The sequence below is a fragment of the Ursus americanus genome, chromosome 33 (assembly GCF_024610735.1).
Source record: "Ursus americanus isolate L20-20 chromosome 33, mUrsAme1.1.p, whole genome shotgun sequence".
Classification (NCBI taxonomy): domain Eukaryota; kingdom Metazoa; phylum Chordata; class Mammalia; order Carnivora; family Ursidae; genus Ursus; species Ursus americanus.
In genome coordinates, this window is record NC_142159.1 from 26462511 (window position 1) to 26488870 (window position 26360).

At 48.8% G+C, this 26360-nt stretch overlaps 1 protein-coding gene across 3 annotated transcripts in view; it reads left to right on the plus strand.

The window, feature by feature from the left end:
• The first annotated feature begins 2306 nt into the window (after positions 1–2306).
• The window catches only part of ACOT7 (acyl-CoA thioesterase 7), a 111018-nt gene continuing 86964 nt past the window's right edge, over positions 2307–26360 (plus strand). The window contains exons 1-3 of one of the 3 annotated variants that reach the window (XM_087858627.1): positions 2307–2507; positions 3249–3255; positions 16560–16723. In XM_087858627.1, the coding sequence (XP_087714753.1) occupies positions 2347–2507; positions 3249–3255; positions 16560–16723 (332 nt within the window). In that variant the 5' untranslated portion in view covers positions 2307–2346. Of the gene's footprint in view, positions 2508–3248; positions 3256–16485; positions 16724–26360 lie in introns of those variants that run through there. The other 2 variants (XM_045803534.2, XM_045803533.2) reach the window with 2 other exon arrangements.

The following is a 26360-nucleotide window of genomic DNA, read 5'->3' on the forward strand; positions in this document are numbered from 1 at the left end:
GTGAGGAGCCATTTCGGGGGGAGCGTGAGATGCCTGCTACACAACCGGGGCGATGTGTGGCCCAGGCAAGAGGACGCATGCGTCCAGAATTCAGGGGAGAGGTCTGGGCCTCCCCTGGGGCAGACCCAGCGGAGCAGCTGAGCGAAGTGGAAAGAAAATAGCAGTGTGTGGCGTCTTGGAAGGCAAGGAATGAATGTTTCAAGAGAGATGACTTCTGACAACAGATTACTGGATTTAACAACTTGGAAGGAATTAGTGACCTTGATAAACTGAGCTGTAGAGGTCACTACAAGGTCACTTGATAAACTGAGCTGTAGAGACAAAACCCAGAATGGAACGGGTTCAAAAGAGAATCAAAGTGGGGGGTCAGGACACAGGGTGTATATATATAAACAGCTCTTCTGCGAAGTTTTGCTGAAAGGCAGGGACAGAAATGACCTGGCAGCTTTGGGAGAAAGTAGAAAGAAAACCTGAAGTGGGAAGGTGGGAGAGTGTAAGGTGGGAAACCAGTGTAAATCCATCATTGCTGTAGTAAAGACGATTTGTGATGTTTTTGCTATGGGATTGCCTCTGCCACCCAGCCACTGCTGACCTTGAACACCGGGTAAGGGCATAAACAACTGGCAATCATAGACAAGCGGTTAAACCCGGAGCACCGTTTTCTCTACAGAACCAGGACACAGACTGTCATGTTCCCTGGCTCGCTCTGCCACTGGAGGGACTGTAAACATGGAGAAGTCTGACAGATGCTGTCTTGGGCCAAAGCGGAGCCACACTCTTTCCCAAAGGCAAGGTATTGCTCCAGATCTTTTTGCCCATCTCTGGGAAGGACCGGTCTATTTAATCCTGAACCATTCTGTCCATTCCCTGGTCTAGGAATTTGGTTCAGCATGTGGTCACAACCAGGCTTTTTGCGTCCCTGATTTGTCTCCCAATCAGATTTGGAGCTATTTGAAGGACAAAAATGTATCCAACTTCATGGGAATGCTCCCACCTATACAAATAGGGCAGGGCCTCTGTAAATCCTAATTCCATTGCATTGACTGCCAGGGGCTGATTGGAGAAACAGAGTATTTGAGTATGAAAGGTGAGAACAAAGAGGAAGAAAGACCCTAATTATTAATGGGGTAGGCCCCTTACATTCATTACCTCATTTCTCCCGCAGAAGGTCAGAAAGGTATTACTCCCAATTAACGGATGAGGAATCTGCCTTGCCTAAGGCTCCAAAGCTGGCTACTGCCCCAGGTTTCCACCCTAAGAAATCCACCCACTTTGGGACCCATCCTGGGAAGAGGCAGTGGTTCACTAGGCATGGTGACTCTTGATGCTTGCATCGATTTAACTCACGATACAAAAAAAAATTTCTAGTGCAATTATCTTAAACCATAGATGGGACCTGGGCTGCCTCCATGGCCTGGTAATGCAAGAGTGACCAGGATGAGACCAGATTCCCTCGGAGCTAAATGGGTTTTCAAATTTCACTGAGAAGCTTGGGTTCTGTGGTTTCATTTGATTTTTAAAAATCTGACTACAAAAGTAATTTATGTTCATTGTAACAAATGGGAAAATTGGAAGAAGGCAAACCTCATGGGTAAAAAGCTCTCTGTAATTATGGCACGTAGAGGTAATCACCTTTCCCCTCTTTGGCGTATTTTGTGACCCCGACTTGACTCGGACTCCACGGCAGAGCATATGGGGTGCACGGTAACAGATCAGCATCTCTTGGGTTCCTACAGAAGCATGCACTCCCCCAAGCAAAAGCTCTGCGCTCCCGGCAAGTCCTTCTGCACGAACCCCGAGGCGGTTTGCAGCGGGCGGTGTAGGCAGAGCCCCAGCCCAGCTCCGCGGCTGCAGCAGCAGCAGCAGCAGCACTGTCGCAGCGGCCGGCTCCTTGCTCCCGGTTCCGCGCAACCACGTGCCTCCCGGCACCACACACGGCCGGGCCGTAAATGCTCGTTTACGGGAAACCGCCTCCAGTTTCCTGTCATGGCTGATTCGAGAAGGCGACGCCCGGACGCAGACCCCCGCAGGCCTCTCTGCCACACCCCGGCCGCGGCCGCCTCGCGGGGCGCTGTGACCCGCAACCGCCGGGCGCGGGCGGCCGGAACGACCCGCGCAAACACGCGCCGCGCGGGGCGAGGCTGCTCCACGCGGCCGCCCCCCTCGGCGCCGCCCAACAGCCGCCGAACCTTCTAGAAGCGGCGCCCCACCGCGCCCCGCCGCAGCCAGAACCGGACGCCAGGGGAGCCGGCGGCGGCTTGAGGGGCGGGGCGCGTGGGGGCGGGACCAGCGCAGGAGGCCGCGTTCGATTCGCCGCCGGCGCTCAGGCCACGCCCCACCGGCGCTATGGCCCCGCCTCCTCCCTCCCCCTCTATGGCGCCGCCCGGGCTCATTCATTCCGCGCCAGGCCTGCCAGACACCTGCGCTCTTCTTCAGCCGCTCGCCGCCGCCGCCGCCGGGATGTCAGGCCTCGCCGCCGAGACCCCGTCCGCCATCCAGATCTGCCGGTAAGCGGGGAGCGCGGCGCGGCAGGCGGCCAGGACGCCGAGTCAGCGCCCGGGCCCGCCCCGGCCCGCCCCGGCCAGCGCCCCTCCGCGCCCTCCCCCCACCACCCCCGCCCCAGCCGGGTGCCCGGCCCGACTTCTCCCGCTCGTCGCCTGGCCCCCTCGGCCGGGATGCGCCTCGGAACTCCGCAGCGCCGGCGGCCCCTGGCGCATCTCGGGGACGGCGCGGCGGCCACGCAGGCCGTTTGAAGGAGGAATCCGCGCGGCGCCCTTCCGGGCGGGGTCGGTGCGCATCCCCCGCGCCACACCCCGCCCCGCCCGTGCCCGAGCGCACCCGAGCCCTAGCCTGGCTCCCGCTGAGCCCCCCTAATTCGAGGGCGTTCTCCGGGCTGTGGTGCATCGCCAACCGGATCCCGGGAGAGGTGGGGCGCAGATAACCAGCTCGCCCGGCGAGCTCCTGGGTGGGTACACGAGTGGGCGGGGGCTGCAGAGGTACATTCCCTTCAGTGTACTGCCTCGGCTTTTGCGGAGAGCCGGTGTTAACTGAAGAGCAGAAAATACCCTTCCCTGCTGACGGTTTATTGCTCCATTGAGCCTGGAAGCATCGTACACAATGGGGGCAAAGGGGTGTTTTTTGCAGCGGACCACCCCTACCTTCTTCCACGGGCCCTGGGTAGATAGAAGCCCCGAGAGGAAGCTGGAGATCATGAGCTGGCTTATTTCCCACTGGAGCGCGGAGGGCAGCCTCAAGGTTACTCTTCATCCCTTTGGGCAGAATCAGAAGCAGGCACGCTGGTCTTTGAGCACGAGCTGAGTAAGGGCAAGAAGTCTGGGAAGGCCGCAGTAGGACTGGGGCCTGCAGCAGGGCTGTCCTGCCTGGTGCACCACGAAGATGAGCTGCTTCCTGGTTTGGGGCTGGTTCTTCAGATTTGGAGGCTGGGCATCACACTGACCTTGGGTCCCAGCCAGGTTGGTTTCCTGTGGATGTTGACATCTCTCTGGAAAACACAATGGCTGGGTGTGTATAGTAAGTGCTGGATCAGTGGGGTGCCTTGACCCCACTCTCACTTCTGACCAGGTCAGAAGGCTTTCCTGACCTCAAGGTCAGTTTGAGTTTTCTAAGGAGAAGGGAACATTTTAAGGTTCCCTGTTGTGTTCCCTTTGTTATTGGCTGTGTGGCCGTCATGGCCCCAGCAACTCCCAAGTTTCAGGGCAAAAATAATAGAAGCAACTGAGTTGGGAAAAGGACAGGACTGGAGTCAGGGCCTTGGAATCAGGCTCTGCCTTGTATTGGCCAAAGTGACCTTGGAATTCAGCGTTTGCAAAAGGCCTGTGTATCTCTCATCTCATTTTTGAAGGTTTGCCCACCTTCCCTGGGAGGGAGGATGACAGGGGTCTCACCACTGTGAAGAGAGGAAGGAAATTGGAGGAGGAAATTGAGGCTCTGGGAGCCCCAATGTCTCTGTAAGGTCATCCAGCCACAAGAGCCTGACGGCAGCCCCTGCCAAGTCCTCTGTGTCCAGACCCGTGAATTTTCCACTGACTCCCCCCAAAAAAAGAAGATACTGATTTCAATCTACCCATATGTGTGTGTGCTTTTTGTTACCCTGGGTGCGTACAGCGCCCCCTCTGGCATATTCACAATTGCGTATTGTCTCTGAGTGGCTTTGGGACAGGTGGGCAGGATGCCTGGCTGAGGTGAGCGTCTGGTGCCCAGCACGACTGCCAAAGGGAGTCGGGGCGGGGCTGTGAAGAGGGCCGTGGTCACAAGGGCTTGGCCCAGAGAAACCCCAGGACACTGGAGAGTGGACATACCAGGGCAGGGAGCCCTTTAAGGACATCTGAGCTGATATCTCGTGTTGAAAGAAGAGCCTCCCGGCCTAGGACAGCCAAGCCCATGAATTTAACAAGTCTCACTGGATGCCTCCAAGGAGCAAAGTGCCATGGAGGGACAGTGACCGGCATGGAAAATTTGGTCCCCACCTTCAAGGGGGGTTCACAGTCTAGCAGGGAAGAATGCCAGAACCTCCACCATTCTAGACAATTAAGAGTGGTCACATGCTCTCGGGTGGGGAAGGCAGGGGAAGGCAGTGGTTAGAACCAGCTGGGCAGTCCAACAAGGAAAAATGTAATCTGCTAACTAAACATTAGCATTATTTAAATGAATTCAGCCTCCGCCCGTTTGGAAGCAGCCTGGCCTTCCAGTGTCCCATTTTCTCCTGGGTTGTTCTGAGTGTTAAAGCAAGTGTATCTTAGTGCCTGTGGACTGGCTGGCACCTTCTAAGTAAATGGAAGCTCTTTTTGTCCAAAAAGTGGGACACGGGCTCAAGAGGCTGAGGGGCCCGGATTCAAATCCTAGCTCTGCCTCTTGTAGGTGAGTGGCTTTAAGCATGTTCCTCAACCTCGCTGGGCTTCAGCTCTCTTATTTGTGAACTGGAGATGATAATGCCTACTTTAGGGTGGCTGGGGGGATTGAAATCTTCGGCGCAGTGCTGGGCAGTTATAAAAGTGAACTCACAAAGGGAATGTGAGCTCACAAAGAGAACAGTTTACCTTTGAGAACATGAACTTTGGACAGTCAGGCCACTGTGGGATGCTGTCTCCTCCTCTTTTTGATCCAGCCCTATGATGCAGGTGCCGGGACAGCCTTTAAAGTCTCAGAAGAGCATTTTTCTTTTGGTTATTTTGGTTTATTTCCTTTGGTTTAAGTAATATTAATTAATGTTTAGTTAGCAAATTACATTTTTCCTTGTTAGACTCAGAGTTCTAGAATGTCAGACCTGGAAAGACCCTTAGAGGCCCTCCAGTCCAGCTCTGTCATGTTACAGATGGGGAACAAGGACTTGAAGGGCAGACCTTGGACCTTGACCAGGAGCTGAAGGCTGCTGGTGGATTATTCCCTGCCCATGTTGCTGTTGCTGTGGTTTTTCCACTGCCTTTTATTTTTTTATTTTTTATTTTTTAAAGATTTATTTATTTATTTGACAGAGATAGCCAGTGAGAGAGGGAACACAAGCAAGGGGGAGTGGGAGAGGAAGAAGCAGGCTCACAGCGGAGGAGCCTGATGTGGGGCTCGATCCCAGAACGCTGGAATCACGCCCTGAGCTGAAGGCAAACGCCCAACCGCTGTGCCACCCAGGCGCCCCTCCACTGCCTTTTAAGCTGAAGTTTATATTTTGTTGTGAGGCTTAATCATGGCATTACTGTGGGTCCCTAGCAGAAGCCCCCGGGTGTTTGTTGAAATAAAGTTGAAGGACATGTCATGTAACAGGTTGTTGGGAGAATAGGGCCTTGTGGAGTCGTGATGGAAATGCTCCATGTCTGCACTGTCCAGTATGGTAGCCAGTAGTCACTGGCCACTGAGTGCCTGAAATGTGGCCAGATGTGAAGGAACCAGATTTTTAATTGCATTCATTTAAATTTATTTAAATGTAAACATACATAGGGGCGCCTGCATGGCTCAGTTGTTAAGCGTCTGCCTTCCGCTCAGGGCGTGATCCTGGCGTTCCGGGATTGAGCCCCGCATCAGGCTCCTCCGCTGGGAGCCTGCTTCTTCCTCTCCCACTCCCCCTGCTTGTGTTCCCTCTCTCGCTGGCTGTCTCTCTCTCTGTCAAATAAATCAATAAAATCTTAAAAAAAAATGTAAACATACGTAGTCTTCTGTGGCTGGTGGGTACATTATAGGACAGTATAGTATTGTAAAGGGATATAGAAACCGGAATTTATGGCAGGCCTGGGAGAGGAAGGATTTCCTAAGGGTTTCAGAAGCTCCCTGGGGACTGCAGTTGGCTTTCAAACCACTTAGTTGATGGAGGCGGACCTTGGTGCGGACTTTGCCCAGGGTAGATAATCTAAGAGTCATTTAATTGTAGGTTAGTGTGTGAGGTCTGCATGGGGTTTTTTGTTTGCATGCTCTTAGATGCAAATCTGCTAGGAAATGTCTTGAGGTTAGGGATTGCTTTGTTCACTGTTGTGCTGAGAATGCCTGGAGTAGTGCCTGGTGTCCAGGAGGTGCAGCTTTTGGTAAATCTGTCATCTAGTAGCCAAAATGTTAGTGGAAAGGACCTGAATTCCAGTATAGTAATGGGTTAGAATTTTTTCCCCTTGAGCTCTGTCTTTGGGTTTACAGTGGAATTAATAAAACATCGAATCTGATTTACAGAAACCATACCCTGAGCTAATGTTCTGGAACATTCTATAGAACAATGCACAGTGCTGACTCCTTTCTTGCTAGGACGGGGAGGTCCTAGAAAAAGGCGCAGCCGTTGCAGCCCAAGGAACCTCTGGTTGGGTGGGCTGTTGCTCACCCACTGTCCAGCCTCCCCCTGTAAGTGGGCCAGGCAGCTTGGCGTTGCCCTGGACTTCGCACCACAGTCCACCAGCTCCCTGGTTTCAGTCAGGCCTTAAGTTGCTTTCTCCTGGTAACCTTAAAAATAAAGCTGCCAGTTATTTTACCAGGAAAAAAAAGGGGGGGGGGCTTATTCAAGAATTGCAGGGCAAAGAAGCTTCCAGCAAAACCATAGGCAAGCCTGGGGAACAAAGGAGAGCAACGCTGTTTTATACTGGAGAGGGGGACGTTCTGAAGGTTGTTACAAACAAAAAGTCTATTGGAGCAAACTGGGAGTTCAGAGTATGGTGGCTTCTCATTGGCCCAGTTATGACAGCCCCTCACTGGCTGAGCTGTTGCCAGGGAAAGAGGAAAGCTTTCTTTCTTTTGCTGGGGTGGTACCGTAGTAGCTAAAGCTATTCGTTTGCAGGGAGCTGCTTTTCCAGGCCGGCGGAGGCAGATCGCAGTGTGTGAGAGCGCCCCCTGCCGGCCCCCTGCTGCCACTCCAAACGAGGTCTCCTTTGACTGACGGCCACAGCCCTGTGCAGGGGGCTTCTGCAGGTGGGGGCCCAGCCCGCGTGACTGCACTGTGTGCCTCCAGGACCGCTGTGTCTCCCTGCCGGAGGTATCCTGGGGAGGGGGATACATTATATGGTCACCGCCCCCCAACCCCCCCCCCCCACCATGGACCACCTACATCTGAATAACTGAGGAAGCTTGTTACAAATGCACATTTTCTGCATGCAAATTACACTTAAGTAGAAAATCAACAAAATGCAGATTTTAAAACATTGATGAGATACTTGGGGGGAACTTGAAAAGTCCTTTGAAACTTAAAAGGTACTAAGGAATTTCCAGTTTTTTTAAGGTGAGATCATTGTAGTTCTGCTTTTTAAAAAAACGACCATATAAGGTATGATGTGCATACAATCAAATGCACCTATTCTAAGCGTACCGCTGAGTTTTAGCAAATGTGTACACCTGCAGAGTGACCACAACTGTGACACGGAGCGTTTCCATCACCCCCAGCAGTTCCCTCCTGCCTCTTTTTCCGTCAGTCCCTTCCCAGCCCCGACCCCTGGTAAACAGGTCTGCTTTCTATCACTCTGGTTTCTGCCTTTTCTAGAATTTCACATGGGTGGAATCATGCACCTGGCACTCTGCTTGTGAGCCCCACTTGCTGTGTATCGTCCTGCTTTCTTCTCACTGCCCAGTTGCGTTACCTGCTCTTTGTTTCTCTCTTCGCCAGTCAGGGAACATCTGGGATCTTTCCAGCTGTGGATGATTGTGAAGACAGTTCATAAATGTGGATTTCAAAACTTTTAAGATGCCATTGGGGAAACTTGAACACTCACTTGGTATTCGCTGTCAGCAAGGAATTGGTGTTATATTTTAGGTGGGGTAATTGTTTTGTGTTTCTGTTTTTATTATTTTTTATTTTTATTTATTATTATTTTTTAAGATTTTATTTTTATTTATTCGACAGAGATAGAGACAGCCAGCGAGAGAGGGAACACAAGCAGGGGGAGTGGGAGAGGAAGAAGCAGGCTCATAGCGGAGGAGCCTGATGTGGGGCTTGATCCCAGAACCCTGGGATCACGCCCTGAGCCAAAGACAGACGCCCAACCGCTGTGCCACCCAGGTGCCCCTGTGTTTCTGTTTTTAAACACAGTTTTTCTCTTTTAGAGGGAATGCTGAGATATTACAAATGCCAAGCTTTGATGTCTGAGATTTGTTTAAACTCATCTGGAGTGGGGGTGTGGGTGGGAACAGAGAGGAAGCAGAGCATCTGAAACCACAGTTGATCAGTGGAGCTTTTTGGTGGGTACTCGGGGATTCATTTCCTTCTCTCTGCTGTGATGTTTTCCACAATAAAGAATAAAAAGACGGGGGCGCCTGGGTGGCTCAGTTGGTTAAGTGTAGGACTCTTGGTTTTGGCTCAGGTGGTGATCTCAGGGTCCTGGGGTGGAGTCCCCAGTTGGGCTCTGTGCTCAGCGGAGAGCCTGCTGGGATTATTTTCCTCTCCCTCTGCTTGCACTCCATCTCTCTCTCTCTCTAAAATAAATTTAAAAGAATTTTTAAAGATTTTATTTATTTGAGAGGAGGAAGAGTGAGAGAGCACAAGCAGGGGGAGAGGGAGAAACAGGCTCCCCACCAAGCAGGGAGCCCGATGCGGAGCTCAGTTCCAGGTCCCTGGGATCATGACCCAAGCTGTAGGCAGATGCTTAACTGACTGAGCCACCCAGACGCCCCCATAAATAAAATCTTAAAAAAAAGGGGGGGGCGCCTGGGTGGCTCAGTCGCTAAACGTCTGCCTTCAGCTCAGGGCGTGATCCCGGCGTTCTGGGATCGAGCCCCATGTCAGGCTCCTCCGCTGGAAGCCTGCTTCTTCTTCTCCCAATCCTCCTGCTTGTGTTCCCTCTCTCACTGGCTGTCTCTATCTCTGTCAAATAAATAAATAAAATCTTTAAAAAATAAATAAATAAAAATTAAAAAAAAAAAAAAAGGAATGAAAAGACAAACAGCCTCTTGAATCCCTACTCCAGACCTACGGCTTTTGCATCTTGGGGGCCTGGAGGCCCAGGAATCTGCATCTTCCTCAGCGCTCCACTGGAGCTTGAGAGCCAATGTCTGAAGTAGAGATGGGAATTTTCTACTGTTCTTGCATCCTCTTTCCTCAGCTACCTCGCTGCCAGGACCCCTGTGCTAGTTGGCAGCCTCCCAGCCCTCCTGACACCTGCCATGGAGAGACCCTTACAGCCCAGGTGGAGCTGCTTATCCCTGCTGGAGGCCTGGTCTGGCCTGATGGGTGGTAGAGGCTTACAGGCCCCGGAGATGAGAATCTTGGATGTGTTGTTCACAGTCCCACCCATTTCCTCCTGTTAACTTTATTTTTTTTTTTAAGATTTTTTTAATTTATTTATTCGACAGAGATAGAGACAGCCTGCGAGAGAGGGAACACAAGCAGGGGGAGTGGGAGAAGAAGCAGGCTCATAGTGGAGGAGCCCGATGTGGGGCTCGATCCCACAACGCTGGGATCATGCCCTGAGCCCAAGGCAGACGCCCAACCGCTGTGCCACCCAGGTGCCCCCCTCCTGTTAACTTTAAACATGAAAGTTATTTTATCAGCAAAACTGGGTTTATTCAGGAAAAGCAGAGAATTGCAATTCAGGACATGCAAGCTGTGGAAAGACCATAAGCAAATCCGAAAAAGGAGAGGAACATTATTTTATGGAGAAGAAGGGGGAAGTCAGGAGAGGTGGTTCTGAAAGAGAGCTCGGTGATGACAGTTTCTCATTGGCTGAGCTGCAGGAATAGTCGATTTTTTTTGTAGAGAATTCAGTGTACATCTTTTCCTGTTGGGGTCCTTAGTTGTTTATTCTTTCCTGTTGATGATTCTTCTCTGGGAGTCTGTAATTGACAGTGCTTCCTGGAACTGACATTGAGTGGCATGGCTCCCCCTTCTAGCCCCCTGACTCCATTTGGTTTTACTTTTTAATTTTCATGCCGTTTTTGCTTTGGTTTTGGGTTTTTTTTTTGGGGGGAGGGCCAGAGGGAGAGGGAGAGAGAATCTCAAGCAGGTTTCACGCCCAGTGCAGAATCGGATGCGGGGCTCCATCTCACAGTCCTGAGATCATGACCTGAGCCAAAATTAAGAGTCAATCGCTTAACCAACTGAGACACCCATTAACCCCATTAAAAAAAAAAAGATTTATTTATTTATTTATTAGAGAGAGAGAGAGAGAGAAAGTGCTTGAGAAGAGGAGGAGCAGGGGGAGAGAATCTTCAAATAGATGCTCGGCAGAGTGCAGAGCCCAACTTGGGGCTCCATCCCAGGACCCTGAGATCATGACATGAGCTGAAATCAAGTCTGATGCTTAACTGACTGAGCCCCCCACGTGCCCCCCTTAATCAGTGGTTTTGTCCCTCAGTGCCAGGAAGGACCTTTCCTGGTTGTCACATCCTACATTGGAGGAGAAGCGCACGGCAGTTGGAAACCACTTGAGGCCCCATTTGAGGAACAAGGAAGGTTAGGAGGGAGGACTCTCAGGCACTTCCCATCTATACTACATATTTATCAAGACCACAGCACTGGAGATCATCTCCTTCCCGGGTACGTCATTTTTACAAAAGGTTGACAGGCAACCAAACATACAACTTAAAATATTTATACAACGGACGAAGTAACATAAGAATTCCAAATTGTGTGGTGGTTCTGTAGCAGGACTCGAGGTCTGAGAGTAGCCAACTGAAAATATGTGTGGGTACTGATGGTGACTTAGAGGGAAAGTTCTCCCTACAGAATCATGCGTGCCTCCTGGAAGTCCCCGCTGAGAGTGGCGGCGAGGGCAGAATAGCGCAGAGCACGGGAGCCCGCTGCAGGCATGGGCCTAGGACATTGGGGAAGACACAGTGCAGGTCTACGCACAAAGCAATAGCTATTGAACTTTTTGTAAAAATAGTAGAACTTGAAAGGTGTATTAAAACAGTATTGTTATCTCAAAAGAACGGCTTTTAAAAACAAATGTTATCCAATAAGTCAGCCTGTAAGGTTGCAAATTCAGAGACAGTGAATTTGGATAAGAACCCAGAGTCAAATAATAGTTCAGATGAAAGACTTGGGACTCTCGAACCTTCTCATCCTTCAGAAAAAGCAAGTGAAAAATTAATTTGTCACTGGATCATGATGAGGCTGTTTCTGAAAAAGGCCACACACACATACAAAAAAGGTTTCCCGTTTCCGGAGGGGCCTGGGGAAGTGTGGACGAGGGCATTTTCTTTTCTTTTTTTTTTTTTTTAATGATTTTTTTTTATATTATGTTAGTCACCATACAGTACATCCCCGGTTTCTGATGTAAGGCTCAATGATTCATTAGTTGCGTATAACACCCAGTGCACCATGCAAACGTGCCCTCCTCACTACCCATCACCGGTCTATCCCATTCCCCCACCCCCCTCCCCTCTGCAGCCCTCAGTTTGTTTCTCAGAGTCCATAGTCTCTCATGTTTCATTCCCACGAGGGCATTTTCTTTCCATGAAAGTAAGAGTAGACACAGACAGCGCAGAGAAGGCGCCCAGGCCTGGTCCGGACATCTCAGGAAAGCTGTCTCATCAGATGTCATCGGCTTCACGGCTGGGAAGCCTCTGCTTTCAGTTACCAGCCGGTGTGCAGGGCCAGTCAGGGTTTGGCGCTTCCCCTAGATGTGTCCTGTGAATCCAAGAGTCTATTCGTTGGAATTTGGTGGCGCGAGGGCTGGTTAGCTGTGCCCGGGAAGGGCATTTCCAGCAAGGTTGAAGAGTCTTTGTGAACGTGTGTCTTCCAGCAGACGAAATCTCCAGGTTACAAGGTGTGGTGCTTAAGGTTTTCGTGTCCTGGGAAGGAAGAGTGAAAAGGTTGCTCTGCAAAATGTGGTTTTTTATTTTTACTTTTATTTATTTATTTTTTAAAGATTTTATTCATTTATTTGAGATGGAGAGAGAGCAAGGGAGAGAGAGAGAGAGAGCAGGAGCGGGGGGGGGGGGGGGGGGGGGAGGGGCAGAGGGAGAAGCAGACTCCCCGCTGAGCAGGGAAGCCCGCAGGGCTCGATCCCAGGATCATGACCTGAGTGGAAGGCAGTTGCTCAACCGACTGAGCCACCCAGGTGTCCCTATTTTTATTTTTCTAAATATATTATTTTTAATTTAATTTAATTATTATTATTTTTAAAGATTTTATTTATTTATTTGACAGAGAGAGAGACAGCCAGCGAGAGAGGGAACATAGGCAGGGGGAGTGGGAGAGAAAGAAGCAGGCTCCCAGTGGAGGAGCCTGATATGGGGCTCGATCCCAGGACTCCAGGACCACGCCCTGAGCCGAAGGCAGACGCTTAACGACTAAGCCACCCAGGCGCCCCTAAATATATTATTTTTTTAAGTAATCTTTATACCCAGTGGGGACTTGAACCCACAACCGAGATCAAGAGTCACACTACGTCAACTGAGCCAGCCAGGTGCCCCATACCAAAGCCTGGTTATTTTTAACAGAAGCAATTAGGCCTTTAGAATATTGGAATGTATCTCCTTTTGTCAACTATGGATCAGAGGAGACAGGGGCCAAGTGCCCTGGATGGCCTGTGACTTAGCTGAAAGGGTGAGAGTCTATAAGTTCCAAAGGGGGTCAGTCTGAGATTCAGAAGGACCAACAGCAATGCTTCCAGCCACGGTGTCTGGAAGGTCTCTACAAATTTTGCCAATTGAATCTTTATAGTGCCTTTAGTGCGTTTCATTAACCTTGAGGATTGAGGGTGGTGTGCACAACCACAGTGTTTTAAAACTAGCCAAATAGCACAGACTCGTTAAAGCGCCCGACTGGTAGAATGGGTTTCCTGATCGCAGTGAAGTTTGATAGGATTTACTCAGGTAGGGAAAATCTTTTTGAACAGATTTTTTTTTTTAAAGATTTTATTTATTTGAGAGAGGAGAGAAAGAGAAAACGAGTTGGGGGGAGGGGCAGAGGGAGAAGCAGACGACGTGGGACTCCATCCCAGGAGTCTGGGACCATGACCTGAGCTGAAGGCAGACGCTTCACTGACTGAGCCACCCAGGCGCCCTTTTTGAACAGAACTTTAACCACAGAGGAAGCAGTGACCCGCCTGTGAGGGAAAGGTTCAGGCCAGTGTGAAAATACACAAATTGTGACTATCACCTATCTATGAGTCAGGGAAAGCTTTATAAAATTTGTTTGTGTAAACAGGTTTCCCCAGATTGCACTTTGGACAGGTGCATAAGTGAAGTAAGCACTTTTTGCAGCCTTGTTAATATTTCTCCACAACACCCTCCAAAAATGTCTCCACCGATATTGGTTCATGAACACTATAATTTTGCCAGTAGACCAGTGATTTAGTGCATGTACAGAGGTAAGTAGCGGGAATTTTAGAATTTCTGGTAGGGCCAGATTATTATTTGGTCCAAACCGGAGTCCTCTCTTTTTATTGAGCCAACAATGATTTCCAGTACTGTTTTTCCTTCTCTGGAGCCAACTGTTAGGTTATCTCTTGTTGATTTTTCCAAATTACCATTTAGAACAACATCGCTTTGGGCCATGACAGAGATTTGGCTATGGTTTTCCTTGACAGCATCATTTTTGGCAGAAATATCCGTGAGGTGGTTTCCTTTGGTCTCCATAGAGTTGTGTCTAGAATGCCCAGGAGCCTTAATTGTAGCCAGAGCAACCAGCAAAAGTGTGGCATCTGATAAATTTTGGAGATGGTGGCCATTTTTAATTCTATTCCCATTCGAGCTAAGGAAACCTCACTGTTAACCAGCATTCTGAAGTCATGAGCCATGGCGTGCTGGCTGTTGGTATAAATGTCTGTGGTTTTACCACACAAGGATGATTAAAGGGGATCCCGTGATTATTTCTTCAGTGTTCTGAACTAACAGGGTAGTTGGTGGCAGGAATGGCTGTGGCAAGGGGGATTTTCCTGGGCCACAGGATCTGGCTGTTGGCTATATACCTGTGGGTCCATGGTGGTCCCCATGTTTTGTGGGTGAGTACTCTAAGGCATTCCCTTCCCTCTCATTTACACAGAGGAAAAAGGGAAGTTAAAAATTAGGCTGTCTGAGGGCAGGGGTCTTATTAGGCTCTTCTTTAAAGTCGCCAAATCTGTGCTCTTTCATTTAAAATTTTTACTTTTATATTTATTGTAAGCTCTACGCCCAACGTAAGGCTTGAACTCATGTACCCAAGATCAGGAGCTGCATGCTCTACTCAGCTAGCCAGGAGCCCTTGATCTTTCCTTTTCTTAGTAAAGCGTGTAGACATTGAGCCACAAGAGAGACATTTGGAATCCGATTTCAACTGGCCAGTCAATTCAAGAAAACTTTATAATTGGCGTTTAGTTTTAGGTTTTGGGAAGTTCAGGAATCCTACCTGGATTCTAACATAGTTCTTGTTCTGAGATCAGGTTTCCTAGTATCAAACCTGATTTGAAGAAACTGCAGTTTTTCTTTGGGTATTTTATGTCCCTTTAAGGCCAAAAGTGTTACCAGGTGGATGCCGTCTTTTCGTGAAGAGGTTTGAGAAAGGCAGAGGAGCAGCGAATCATCTACGTATTACAATAAGTAGAGCCTACAGAAAATTTTCTATCCTCCAAATTAGCTTTTAAGATTTGTGAAAAGTAAGGACCATCTGTGAAAGCCTGGGGCGTTAGGGTTCACATGTATTTACGTTCTTCCCAAGTGAAAGCAAAGAGATGATTGGCTCCGTATGAACTGGGTTACTGAAGATGCACTGCATAGATCAAGTTCGAGGATAACACTTGCTTTCTCTGGGGACGGATGTCGGTAATACACAGGGGTTAGGCGCAACAGGGTGCCGAGAGATAACCGTGTTGTTTATTGTTTGGAGTCCTGGACAATAATACCAATCCAAAGAGGCGTCCCATTCAGTTTTGACGGTTTTAGAGCCATGGCTGTCCAGTTTAGTTTTGAGAAAGTAAGTTTGGGGAGATCAAAAGTTCCCCATCATGGCCATTGAAGTTCTAAATTACATTTGGTTACGTTGGTCCATTTAGTTAGAGGTGTGCATGAGGAGGGACCATGGTTTTTAAACATAAAACCAACTGCGATCCCAGAAGTGGGGGACAGCGCCCTCAGTTTTGATGACTGGAATCCCATTTCTTAGAGGTTTGTCTCTGGAGCAGAAGGAAAAATTCCAACACAATACACTTTCAACAGTTCCAAACAGAAGTCAGACCAAAGGGCAAACGAGTGAGTTCTCATGGAAAGGCCAAAGCCCTAAAATAGATTCTGGATAAAGCCAGGAAAGCTCAAACACAGAGACAGAGCTTGAGAAGCAGGAGAAAACTTGCCCTGGCAATCCAGGGTCAGCAGGAAAGCAGTGAGCCCAGTGGGCCTTGGGGGTATCAGCACTGTGTGTCCGCCAACCTCAGAATTGTTGGGGGTCGCCTCTGGATCCTACTTCTAATCGCCAAGTAATAGTAACCTTAAAAATAAAAAAGTCAGTTATTTTACCAGCAAACATGGGTTTATTTGGGAAGAGCAGAGAATTGCAATTTGGGACAAGCAAGCTATGGCAAAACCAGGCAAGCCCAACAAACAGAGGAGAGGAGCGTTATCTCACGGAGCAGGGGGGAAGTGAAGTGGGAGAAAGTCCCCTGGAGCTAGAGCTCAGGGTGACGATGGCTTCTCATTGGCTGAGGCGCAGGGGGGCAGGCGCATCCTTGGAGAAGATGCCGTGTGCATCTTTTTCTGCTGAAGCCCCCAGCTGATGATTCTTTCTGGATGATTCTTCTGTTGGCATCTGTAACTGACGTGGAGTGGTACAGCTTCCCCTTCCAGCCTCCTGACTCCACGTAATGCATCTTCCCTTTAGGAACTGCCGCCCTGCTATCCCACAGATGGGCTGTGGCCCTGTTGTCGCCCTCCCTCTTTTGCTTAGGAGAGAGCCGAGCCCGGTGACTTCAGGCCTAGTCATGAATTCCTTGCATCACTGGGGTTGCAGAGAAGCCTCCTGTGAGACGCTTCCGGAAGGAGAACTGCCAGTTCGTGGACAGACAGAGGAAGGGCAGTCCCAGGAGGAGGCTACCGGGAAGGGGAGAACTGCATTCCTGTAGGGAGGGCTGGGGGGGGGGGGCGGCGGGCGGTCAGGCCTGCAGGGGAGACAGGAGTGGAGGCTGCTGATAAGCCTCGTGCTGGCAATGGGGTAAACTTACTGCAAAATGAAGCTGCTTGTCTATGCTGTCCGCCTCCGTGCGCTCGCCAGACAGCCAGCCACCTGGGAGCATCTGCGGCCCAGGAGCCCCCAGTGTCCTGGGAAGAGATGCTGGGCTTCGATGAAGGCTGTTGAAACCAGGTCTGATCTGCTGTCTCGACTCTGTGTCACTCCAAGGTAGGGTGACAGGGACATTTCTGTGCCCACAGCAATGGCATTTTCTACTCTGGTGTTCAGCGTGTAGGGCAGACTGAGCCTTGAGCCACATAACTCAGGATTTATTATTATTATTATTATTTTAAAGATTTTATTTATTTGACAGAGAGAGACAGCCAGCGAGAGAGGGAACACAAGCAGGGGGAGTGGGAGAGGAAGAAGCAGGCTCCCAGTGGAAGAGCCTGATGTGGGGCTCGATCCCAGATCCCTTGGATCACGCCCTGAGCTGAAGGCAGACGCTTAACGGCTGAGCCACCCAGGCGCCCCAGGATTTATTATTAATAAATGGAATCCTGAGTGTTCAGTGAACTGCTGATTGAGCATACCCACTGTGTGTTCATCTCAAGTGGAGACCTAGTGTGTTTTTCGGCCAGGGACCGGTTGAAGCCCACCAGGCTTTGCTGGAGGCATAGGCTTTCAGGATTGGCAGGCTCTGGGCTCCGGCACGTTGGCGGGGTGGAGATTAAATTGCTGTGCCTGCTGACAGCTGTGCTGGCTCATCCCTCCCTGGGCACACGCTGCCGAGGAGTCTGGGGACATGTGCATTCTGCTACCCCCTGGGGTAGGGTGTCTGGCTGTGATGTTGGACCGGCAGGCTCCTATAGGGCAGAGAAGCTGTCCTCGAGCGATGGGCGCGTCTTCAGCAGCGTTACCTTGTGCTGCTTTCCGTGGCCTTCCTGTGTTTATTTCAAACTTTACAGAAACTTTTTTCCGTGGGTGTATTACCCCCCCCCCACTCTTTACTGTACCAGCTTTATTGACATGTAACCTGTGTTCCATATGAGTCATCCATGAAGTGGAAGTTTCACCAGCAAAAATGGGTTTATTCAGGAATAGCAGAGAATAACAACTTGGGACAAGCAAGCTACTGAAACCGCCGGCAAGTCTGGAGAACAAAGACGTTGCTTTTATAGAGGGAAGGGGGGAGCTGGGAGGGCTGTTGTAAACCAGAAGCCCATTGGAGCAAACTGGGAGTTGGAAGTGTAGTGGCTTCTCATTGGCTGCACAGTCTCTCACTGGCTGGGCTGTTGCTGGAGCAGGAGAGCCTTTCTTCCTCCTGCTGGGGTGGTCCAGCAGGAGTGCTGTAGGGGGTACCTGCGGGGATCTCTGTTCCTGGTGGGTCTCCAAGTGACCAGTTGTGGGGTGTGAGAGCGCCTTCTGCTGGCCTCCCGACTCCGTTCTTAACAGGGCTTATTTTTTATTTTTTATTAATTTATTAATCCCCCTAATCTCTATTCTGTCTCTTCTGGACATTCCAAATAAGTAGAGTCATGCAATATGGTGTTTTGTGTCTGGCTTCTCTCGCTGAGCACCCTGTTTTCAAGGTTCATCCAGGTTGTAGCGGGTGTGGGTTGCTTCCTCCGTAACTCACTGTGGGGGTACACACCACATTTTGTGTATCATTCATCAGTTGATGGACATTGCTGCGTTTCCACCTTCTGGCTACTGCGTATAACTTTACTATGCCCATTCCTGTCCCAAGTTTTTGTGTAGGCACATGTTTTTATTTCTCGAGTGTGGACCTAGTGTGGCTTAGTAAGAAATATATATTCGGTCTTTGTCCCTGGGTCCTGGCACAGAGTTCCTAAAACACTTGAAATTTCCTGTGTGATTGTGTGTCTTTGGTATGCTAATGAGTTGAGTGTTGGCTGGGAGCCCCTTAGATAGCTTCAGGATAGGGGCTGGCAGCCAGGATGACCCGGGCAGGGCTAGAGGATTGGAACCTTCAGCCCCACCTCCTGCCTGGAGGTGGGGGGAGGGAGGGCTGGAAGTTGAGTTAATCACCAGTCCATAATGGGACCTCCAAAAAAATCCGAGTTCGGAGATCTTCCGGGTTGCTGGACACCTGGAGGTGTTGGAAAGGGCAGTGTGCCTGATTCCCACCTCGTGCCTTGTCCTGTGCGTTTCTTGCATTTGGCTGTGCCTGAGCTGTATCCTTTATAACAAACCAGTAAATGTGAATATAGCGTTTGCCTGAGTCCTGTGAGCTGCTCCAGCAAATTATCCAACAGGAGGAGGTTTTTGTGGGAACCTTAATTTCTAGAGCCAGTTTGTCAGAAGTACAGGTGGCCTGGGGCTTGAGACTGGCCTCAAAGTGGGGACAAACCTGAACCCTTGAACCTGGGGCCTGCGCTAACTCCAGGTTGTTCGTGTCAGAACTGCACTGAATTGTGGGACACCCAGCCGGAACCCCCTCCCCCCACTGAGTGTCAGAGGTGATGTGAGGAAAACCAGCCCATCTGAGAGGGGAATTGCTGGGTCATAGGGTTACTCTACGTGGAAGCTTTGGGGGAGCTGTCGGCGTGTTTTCCAGTGTGCCGCCGCACTGTTTTGTCCGCTTCCCCAGTAGTACCGGCGGGGGGGGGGGTGTTCCATAGCCTCCTCAGTGCTAGGGTTCTGCCTCTTGGGCTGCAGCCCTCCTGGCCTAGTGGGCGTGAAGTGGCATCTCACTGCGACCTTGATTTGGTTTCTCTGATGACTAAGGACGTTGAGTACCTTTTTGGGTGCTTACCAGGCACATGTACTTCTCGGTCTATTTAGTTTCTTTACCTATTTTTCATTTGGCTTCTTTGTCTTTTTATTTTTATTTTTTATTTTTTTTATTTATTTATTCGACAGAGATAGAGACAGCCAGTGAGAGAGGGAACACAAGCAGGGGGAGTGGGAGAGGAAGAAGCAGGCTCATAGCGGAGGAGCCTGATGTGGGGCTCGATCCCACAACGCCGGGATCACGCCCTGAGCCGAAGGCAGACGCTTAACCGCTGTGCCACCCAGGCGCCCCTCTTTGTCTTTTTATTATTGCGTTCCTTCTATATTTGAGATCGAAGTCCCTTCTCAGATACATGATTTGCAAAGATTTTCTTCCACTCAGTGGCTTGTCTCAGCACTTTGGATGCTATCCTCGAAGCACAGAAGTTCGACATTTTGATGTAATCCCATTTATGTTTTTTTTTTTTAAGATTTTATTTATTTATTCGACAGAGATAGAGACAGCCAACGAGAGAGGGAACACAAGCAGGGGGAGTGGGAGAGGAAGAAGCAGGCTCATAGCAGAGGAGCCTGATGTGGGGCTCGATCCCACAACGCCGGGATCACGCCCTGAGCCGAAGGCAGACGCTTAACCGCTGTGCCACCCAGGTGCCCCCCCATTTATGTTTTTTATTTTCTGGCTGTTTGTGCTTTTGTTGTCGGATCTAAGGAGCCATGGCCAGATCCAAGGTCACGGAACTTTACCCGTATGTTCTCTCTCAAGACTTCTGTAGTCTCAGCTCTTGTTTAGGGCTTTACCTGTTTTGAGTTCTTCCTCACCGATGGTGTGAGGTAAGAGTCCAGCTTTGTTCTTTTGATGTGGACACACCCCTTTCTCCAGATGGAGACAGGCTCTGTGTGTCTGAGGTACTTGTCAGGGTCCCAGGTGAAGCCACAAACCTGTCCCGTGCCCCCGGCTCGTCTCTGACCCTGAGGACAGAAGCCGAGGTCCACCAGCGGTAAAAGTTGTGCCCTACAGACCGTGGAGTATTCGTCACCCACGTGGTTTTATCACCCACGTGATTTCATTTCAGCAGTGGGCCGGGCCTACGTAGGATCTGAGGCTGGGTCTGCATCTGTTTCCCACTTCCCCTCCCAGAACACCAACCTGTCCCCTTCTGGCCTTTTCCGCCCTCCTTGTTTCCCCACCCTCTCATCCCCGCAGTGGTGTGCTGTGACCCGCCTGTCCCAGGGCAGATGGCAGGCTTGTTGTACAGGCCTTCCATGGGGCAGGTCCTCACTGGAGACCTCCTATGGCCATGCAGACAGCTAGAACCCCTTGGTGCCCTGCTTGTCCTCCCTGAGGCTCGGTCTTGCTGTAGCCAGGTCCAGCAGGCGTTACTGTCCATCAGAAGTGTGTTTAAAACCCTGGGAGGTGGGAGGTTGCCTGTACCAGTCGTGCCCTTGAGTGTTCCCCACATCCCTGCAAACACATTTAACCGGGCATCAGATGTGTCGGGCAAATCAGAATTTTAATCCAAATGGGGGAGGGAGGTCACGCTCAGACTGGAGGGTGAAGTACGGGGAGAAAGAATTGCTTTTCTAAAACTAGTTTTCCCACCGTCCAGATGTGGAGCAAAGCCTCCTCAGAGCTCACAGAGGCAGCACTCACATTCTGAGACATTGCCCTGGCTCCCGTCTGCACCCTTCACGCTCATGGCAGCTCTCAGCCTTGGGGGGCACAGGGGTCCCCCGGTTTTACAGGTAGGGAAACTGAGGGCAGGAGCGACTTGCCTGTGGTCAGCACAGTGGACACTGGAACCCAGGTCTCTCGACACCGAGTTTTGTGTGTCTCGTCACCTGCTAAAGGGAGGGGCAGGTGATGGAGACAGCTCTAATCCGCCAGCCACCCCAGACACAGCCTGGTGCTGACTGGTTTATGAATGGGTAGGATTAAAAGTCTAAGGCGTGATGTGTCTCCCGAACTCGGCCCGAGGCTGAGAGCTTCTCTGAGCCTCAGGGAGAGTGCGTGCCTCGTGGCCCGAAGGCCAGGGTGTTGCTCACCCTGGGTCAGGGAGAAGACCCTGAAGTCCCCGCCCCCAGAAGATTTATCTGGTGGGTCTTCGAAGGGCACCTGGTGTATGTGCTTTGGTGTCATGTCCCTCAGGGAATGGGGGGGCTGGGGAATGTTTGGGAGTGTTTTCTTTCTTTTTTTTTTTGAAGATTTTATTTATTTATTTAACAGAGAGAGAGACAGCCAGCGACAGAGGGAACACAAGCAGGGGGAGTGGGAGAGGAAGAAGCAGGCTCCCAGTGGAGGAACCCGATGTGGGGCTCAATTCCAGGACCCCAAGATCACGCCTGAGCTGAAGGCAGACGCCTAACGACTGAGCCACCCAGGCGCCCCTTGGGGGTTGTTTTCTGATCCCTCAGCCTGTGTCCTGGCCTGCCTTGGCACACCCCAGCCGTCTGTAGGGGGTGTGCTGGAGATGGACGCTGCCCCCTCCTTCCACCTGTCAAAAGTCCCCGGGCTTCCAATTCCAGTCTCTTCTTGAGCCAGCTAAATATTTCATTGCCTTTTGGGCACTTAGCAGGTGGGAACTTGAGCCTTGTGACTGATCAGGGTTGGCAAGGGTGGGTGGCCATCATTTTCAGTAAATGCCACCCTTACTTTGTGTTTCTTTGCTGTGCCGGTGCTGTCGTCTATGTGCCTTGTATTTGGAGTCCAGAGCTTTAACGGCTAAAATGCTCTCTGGAGCCCTTCAGTGTCTCAGGAAACCAGATCCTGTTGGGTTGATACTCAGCCTCCCTGAATGACAGGCTGACACCCCCCCACCCCCGCCACGTCCTGTGCCTTATAAACATCAGGCCGTTAGAGGGGGGGACACCCACAAGCCACCCCCTTTTTTTTTAATTGAAGTATAGTTGACACACAATATTATATTAGTTTCAGCTGTACAATATAGTGACGGACATTTATATACGTTACGAAACGCTCACCGGAAGTGTAGTTCCCATCTGTCACTTAGAGTTATTACAACATTTTTGACCATATTCCCTATGCTGTACTTTACACACCTGTGACATATTTATTTTATAGGAAGTTTGTACCTCCTCATCCCCTTCACCTATTTCTTCCATTCCCCCCCACCTTCCCACTACTTTGTTGTCCATATTTACGAGTCTGTTTTATTTGTTTTTGTTTTGTTTTTTAAATTCCACATATAAGTAAAATACAGTATTTGTCTTTGATTTATTCCACTTAGCGTAATACCCTCTGTGCAGGTCCATCCATGTTGTCACAAACGGCAAGATTGTTTTCTCTTTATGAATGGCTGAGCAACGTTCCTCTGTGGGTGCTTGGGTGTGTGAAACACATCTTCTTTATCCTTCCTCTATTGATGAACACTTGCTTCCGAATCTTGGCTGTCGTAAAAAACGCTGAGTTGAACATCAGGGTGAGCATATCTTTTTGAATTAGTGTTTCCATTTTCTTCTGGTAAATACCCAGAAGTGGAATTGCTGGATTGTGTGGTATTTCTTTCTTTTTTTTCTTTTTTTAAAATATTTTATTTATTTATTTGTCAGAGAGAGAGAGAGCAAGCACAAGTAGGGGGAGCGGCAGGCAAAGGGAGAAGAAGGCTCCCCACTGAGCAGGGAGCCCGATGCAGGACTCGATCCCAGGACCCTGGGATCATGACCTGAGCTGAAGGCAGACGCTTCACCGACGGAGCCACCCAGGTGCCCCTTGTGTGGTATTTCTATTTTAAAAATTTTCGAGGAACCTCCATACTGTTTTCATAGTGGCTTTAACAATTTACATTCCTACCAACAGTTCACGAGGGTTCCCTTTTCTCTACATCCTTTCCAGGCTGATTTTTTATCTTTTGGACATTAGCCATTCTGACGGGTGGGAGGTGATCTCTCACAGTGTTTGTGATTCCTGTTTCTGTGATGACGAGCAATGTCAAGCATCCCTTTAGAAGTCTGCTGCCCATCTGTATATCTTCTTCGGAAGAATGTCTATTCAGGTTTTCTGTCCATTTTGTAATCAGTTTTTAAAAATTTCTTTTGGTGCTGGCGTTTTATGAGTTCTTTATATATTTTGGATATTGACCCCAAATCATTTTCAAATACCTTTTCCCATTTGATAGGTTGCGTTTTTGTTTTGTTGGTAGTTTCCTTGACTGTGCAAACGCTTTTTAGTTTGATGTCCCAATTGTTTTGTTTTTTTTTTTAAAGATTTTATTTATTCATTCGACAGAGATAGAGACAGCCAGCGAGAGAGGGAACACAAGCAGGGGGAGTGGGAGAGGAAGAAGCAGGCTCATAGCAGAGGAGCCCGATGTGGGACTCGATCCCAGAACGCCAGGATCACGGCCTGAGCCGAAGGCAGACGCTTAACTGCTGTGCCACCTAGGCGCCCCAATGATGTCCCAATTGTTAATTTTGTTTTTGTTGCCCTTGCCCGAGGAGACAGATCCTAAAACATATGGCTAAGACCGATATCTAAGAGTTTATTGCCAGGGTTTTCTTTTAGATTTTTATGGTTCCAGGTCTTACATTTAGATCTTTAATCCATTTTGAGTTATTTTTGTGTGTAGTATATTAAAGTGGTCCAGTTTCATTCTTTCATATGTGGCTGTCCAGTCTTCCCAACACCATTTATTAAAGAGATTGTCTTTTCCCCATTGTATTCTTATCTCCTTTGTCATATTTGAATTGGCCATATATGCATGGAGTTACTTCTGGGCTCTCTGTTCTGTTCCCGTGATCCAGGTGTCTGTTTTTGTGCCAGTACCATACTGTTTTGATTACTGTACCTTTGTCGTACATCTTGAAATCTGGGAGTCTGATGCCTCCAGCTTTGCTTTTCTTTCTCAAGATTGCTTTGGCTATTCAGGGTCTTTTGTGGCTCCATACAAATTTTAGGATTATTTTTTCTAGTGCTATGAAAAATACTGCTGGTATTTTGATAGAGATTACATTGGCTCTGTAGGTTGCTCTGGGTAGTGTGGACATTTTACCAATGTTAACTCCTCCCACCCATGAGCACAGGAGATTTTTCCATTTAGTTGTGTCATGTTCAGTTTTTTTCATCAGCGTCTTTTTTTTTTTTTTTTTTAAGTAGGCTCCACGCCCAGTGTGGAGCCCAATGCAGGGCTTGAACTCATGACCCTGAGATCAAGACCTGAGCTGAGATCAAGAGTCAGATGCTCAACTGACTGAGCCATACAGGATCCCCCATCAGTGTCTTATAGTTTTCAGAGCACAGGTCTTTCACCTCTTGATTAATTGTATTCCTAAGTATTTTATTCTATGTGATACAATTATAAATGGGATTTTTTTTCTTAATTTTTCTTTCTGCTAGTTCATTATTAGAGTATAGAAATACAGCAGATTTTTATATGTTAATTTTTTATCCTGCAACTTTACTGATATCACTTATTAGTTGTAATAATTTTTTGGTGGATTCTTTAGGGGTCTTTTTTTTTTTTTTTTAAGATTTTATTTATTTATTTGACAGAGAGGAACAGCCAGCGAGAGAGGAAACACAAGCAGGGGGAGTGGGAGAGGAAGGAGCAGGCTCCCAGCGGAGGAGCCCGATGTGGGGCTTGATCCCAGGATCCTGGGATCATGACCTGAGCCGAAGGCAGACACTTAACTGACTGAGCCACCCAGGCGTCCCTCTTTAGGATTTTCTATATATAGTATCATGTCATCTGCAAATAGGGACAATTTTATTATTCTTTACTGATCTTAATGCCTTTTATTTCCTTTTCTTGTCCTATTGCTGTGGCTAGACGTTCCAGTACTCTGTTTAATAAAAGTGGTGAGAGTTGTTTTGTTTTTGATCTTAGAGGAATAGCTTTCAGCTTTTCACCATTGAGTATGATGTTAGCTGTGGGCTTGTCATATATGACCTTTATTATGTTGAGGTATGTTCCCTGTATACCCACTTTGTTGACAGTTTTCATCATAAATAGATGTTAAATTTTGTCAGATGGTTTCCTGCGTCTATTGAGATGACCATTTGGTTTTTATCCTTCATTTTATTAATGTGTATCCCATTGATTGATTTATGGATATTGAATCATCTTGCATCCCTGGATTAAATACCACTTGATCGTGGTTATTGACCCTTTTAATGTATTGTTAAATTTGGTTTGGTAATAGTGTGTTGAGGATTTTGCATCTATGGAAAACATATTACTAATATTCTTAGTTCAGCCATACCCAACAATAATTTTTTTTACTTGGTTTTAATTGCTTCCATGTACCTACTAAATTTTTACGCTTATTTTTATATAATTAAAATATAGAATAGAATACAGTTAAAGAATACAGTTAGTTTTGTAAGAAATTGCCAAGCAGTCTTGCAAAGTGGCTGCACCGTCTTTGCATTTCCACAACCAGTAAGAGTCCTGTGCCTCCATATCCTTCCAGCATTTGGTGTTTTGTCAGTGTTCTGAATTTCAGCTGTTCTAATTGGTGTGTCGTGGCTTTAATTTGCAATTCCCTAATGACCTATGAGGCTGCACGTCTTCTCATGTGCTCATTTGGCATCTGTATGTCTTATTTCATGAAGTGCCTGTTCAGATCTTTTGCCCATTTTCATACTGGGTTGTTATTGTAGAATTTTAAGATATATATGTGTGTGTGTATATATATATATATATATATATATATATATATATATATATATATATAAAATTTTTTTAAAGATTTTATTTATCTGACAGAGAGAGAGAGCAAGCACAAGCAGGGGGAGCAGCAGAGGGAAAAGGAGAAGCAGATTCCCCGCTGAGCAGGGAGCCCAATGAGGGGCTCGATCCCAGGACCCCAAGATCATGACCTGAGCCGAAGGCAGATGCTTAACTGGCTGAGCCACCCAGGTGCCCCAAGAATTCTCTATTTTGGATACAAGTCCTTCATCAGATATGTGTTTTGTAAATATTTTCTCCCAGTCTGTGACTTGTCTTTTTATTCTCATAACCGTGTCTTGTTTGGGCCCTTGAGCTGGCCAGTGGCAGGAGCGCATTCTGCCAGGCCTTCTTCTAGGGCAAGGGGACCTAGAAGACAGAGTGAAGTGTCCCCACTTCTGGGAGCTCTCAGCTAGCTCTGCATT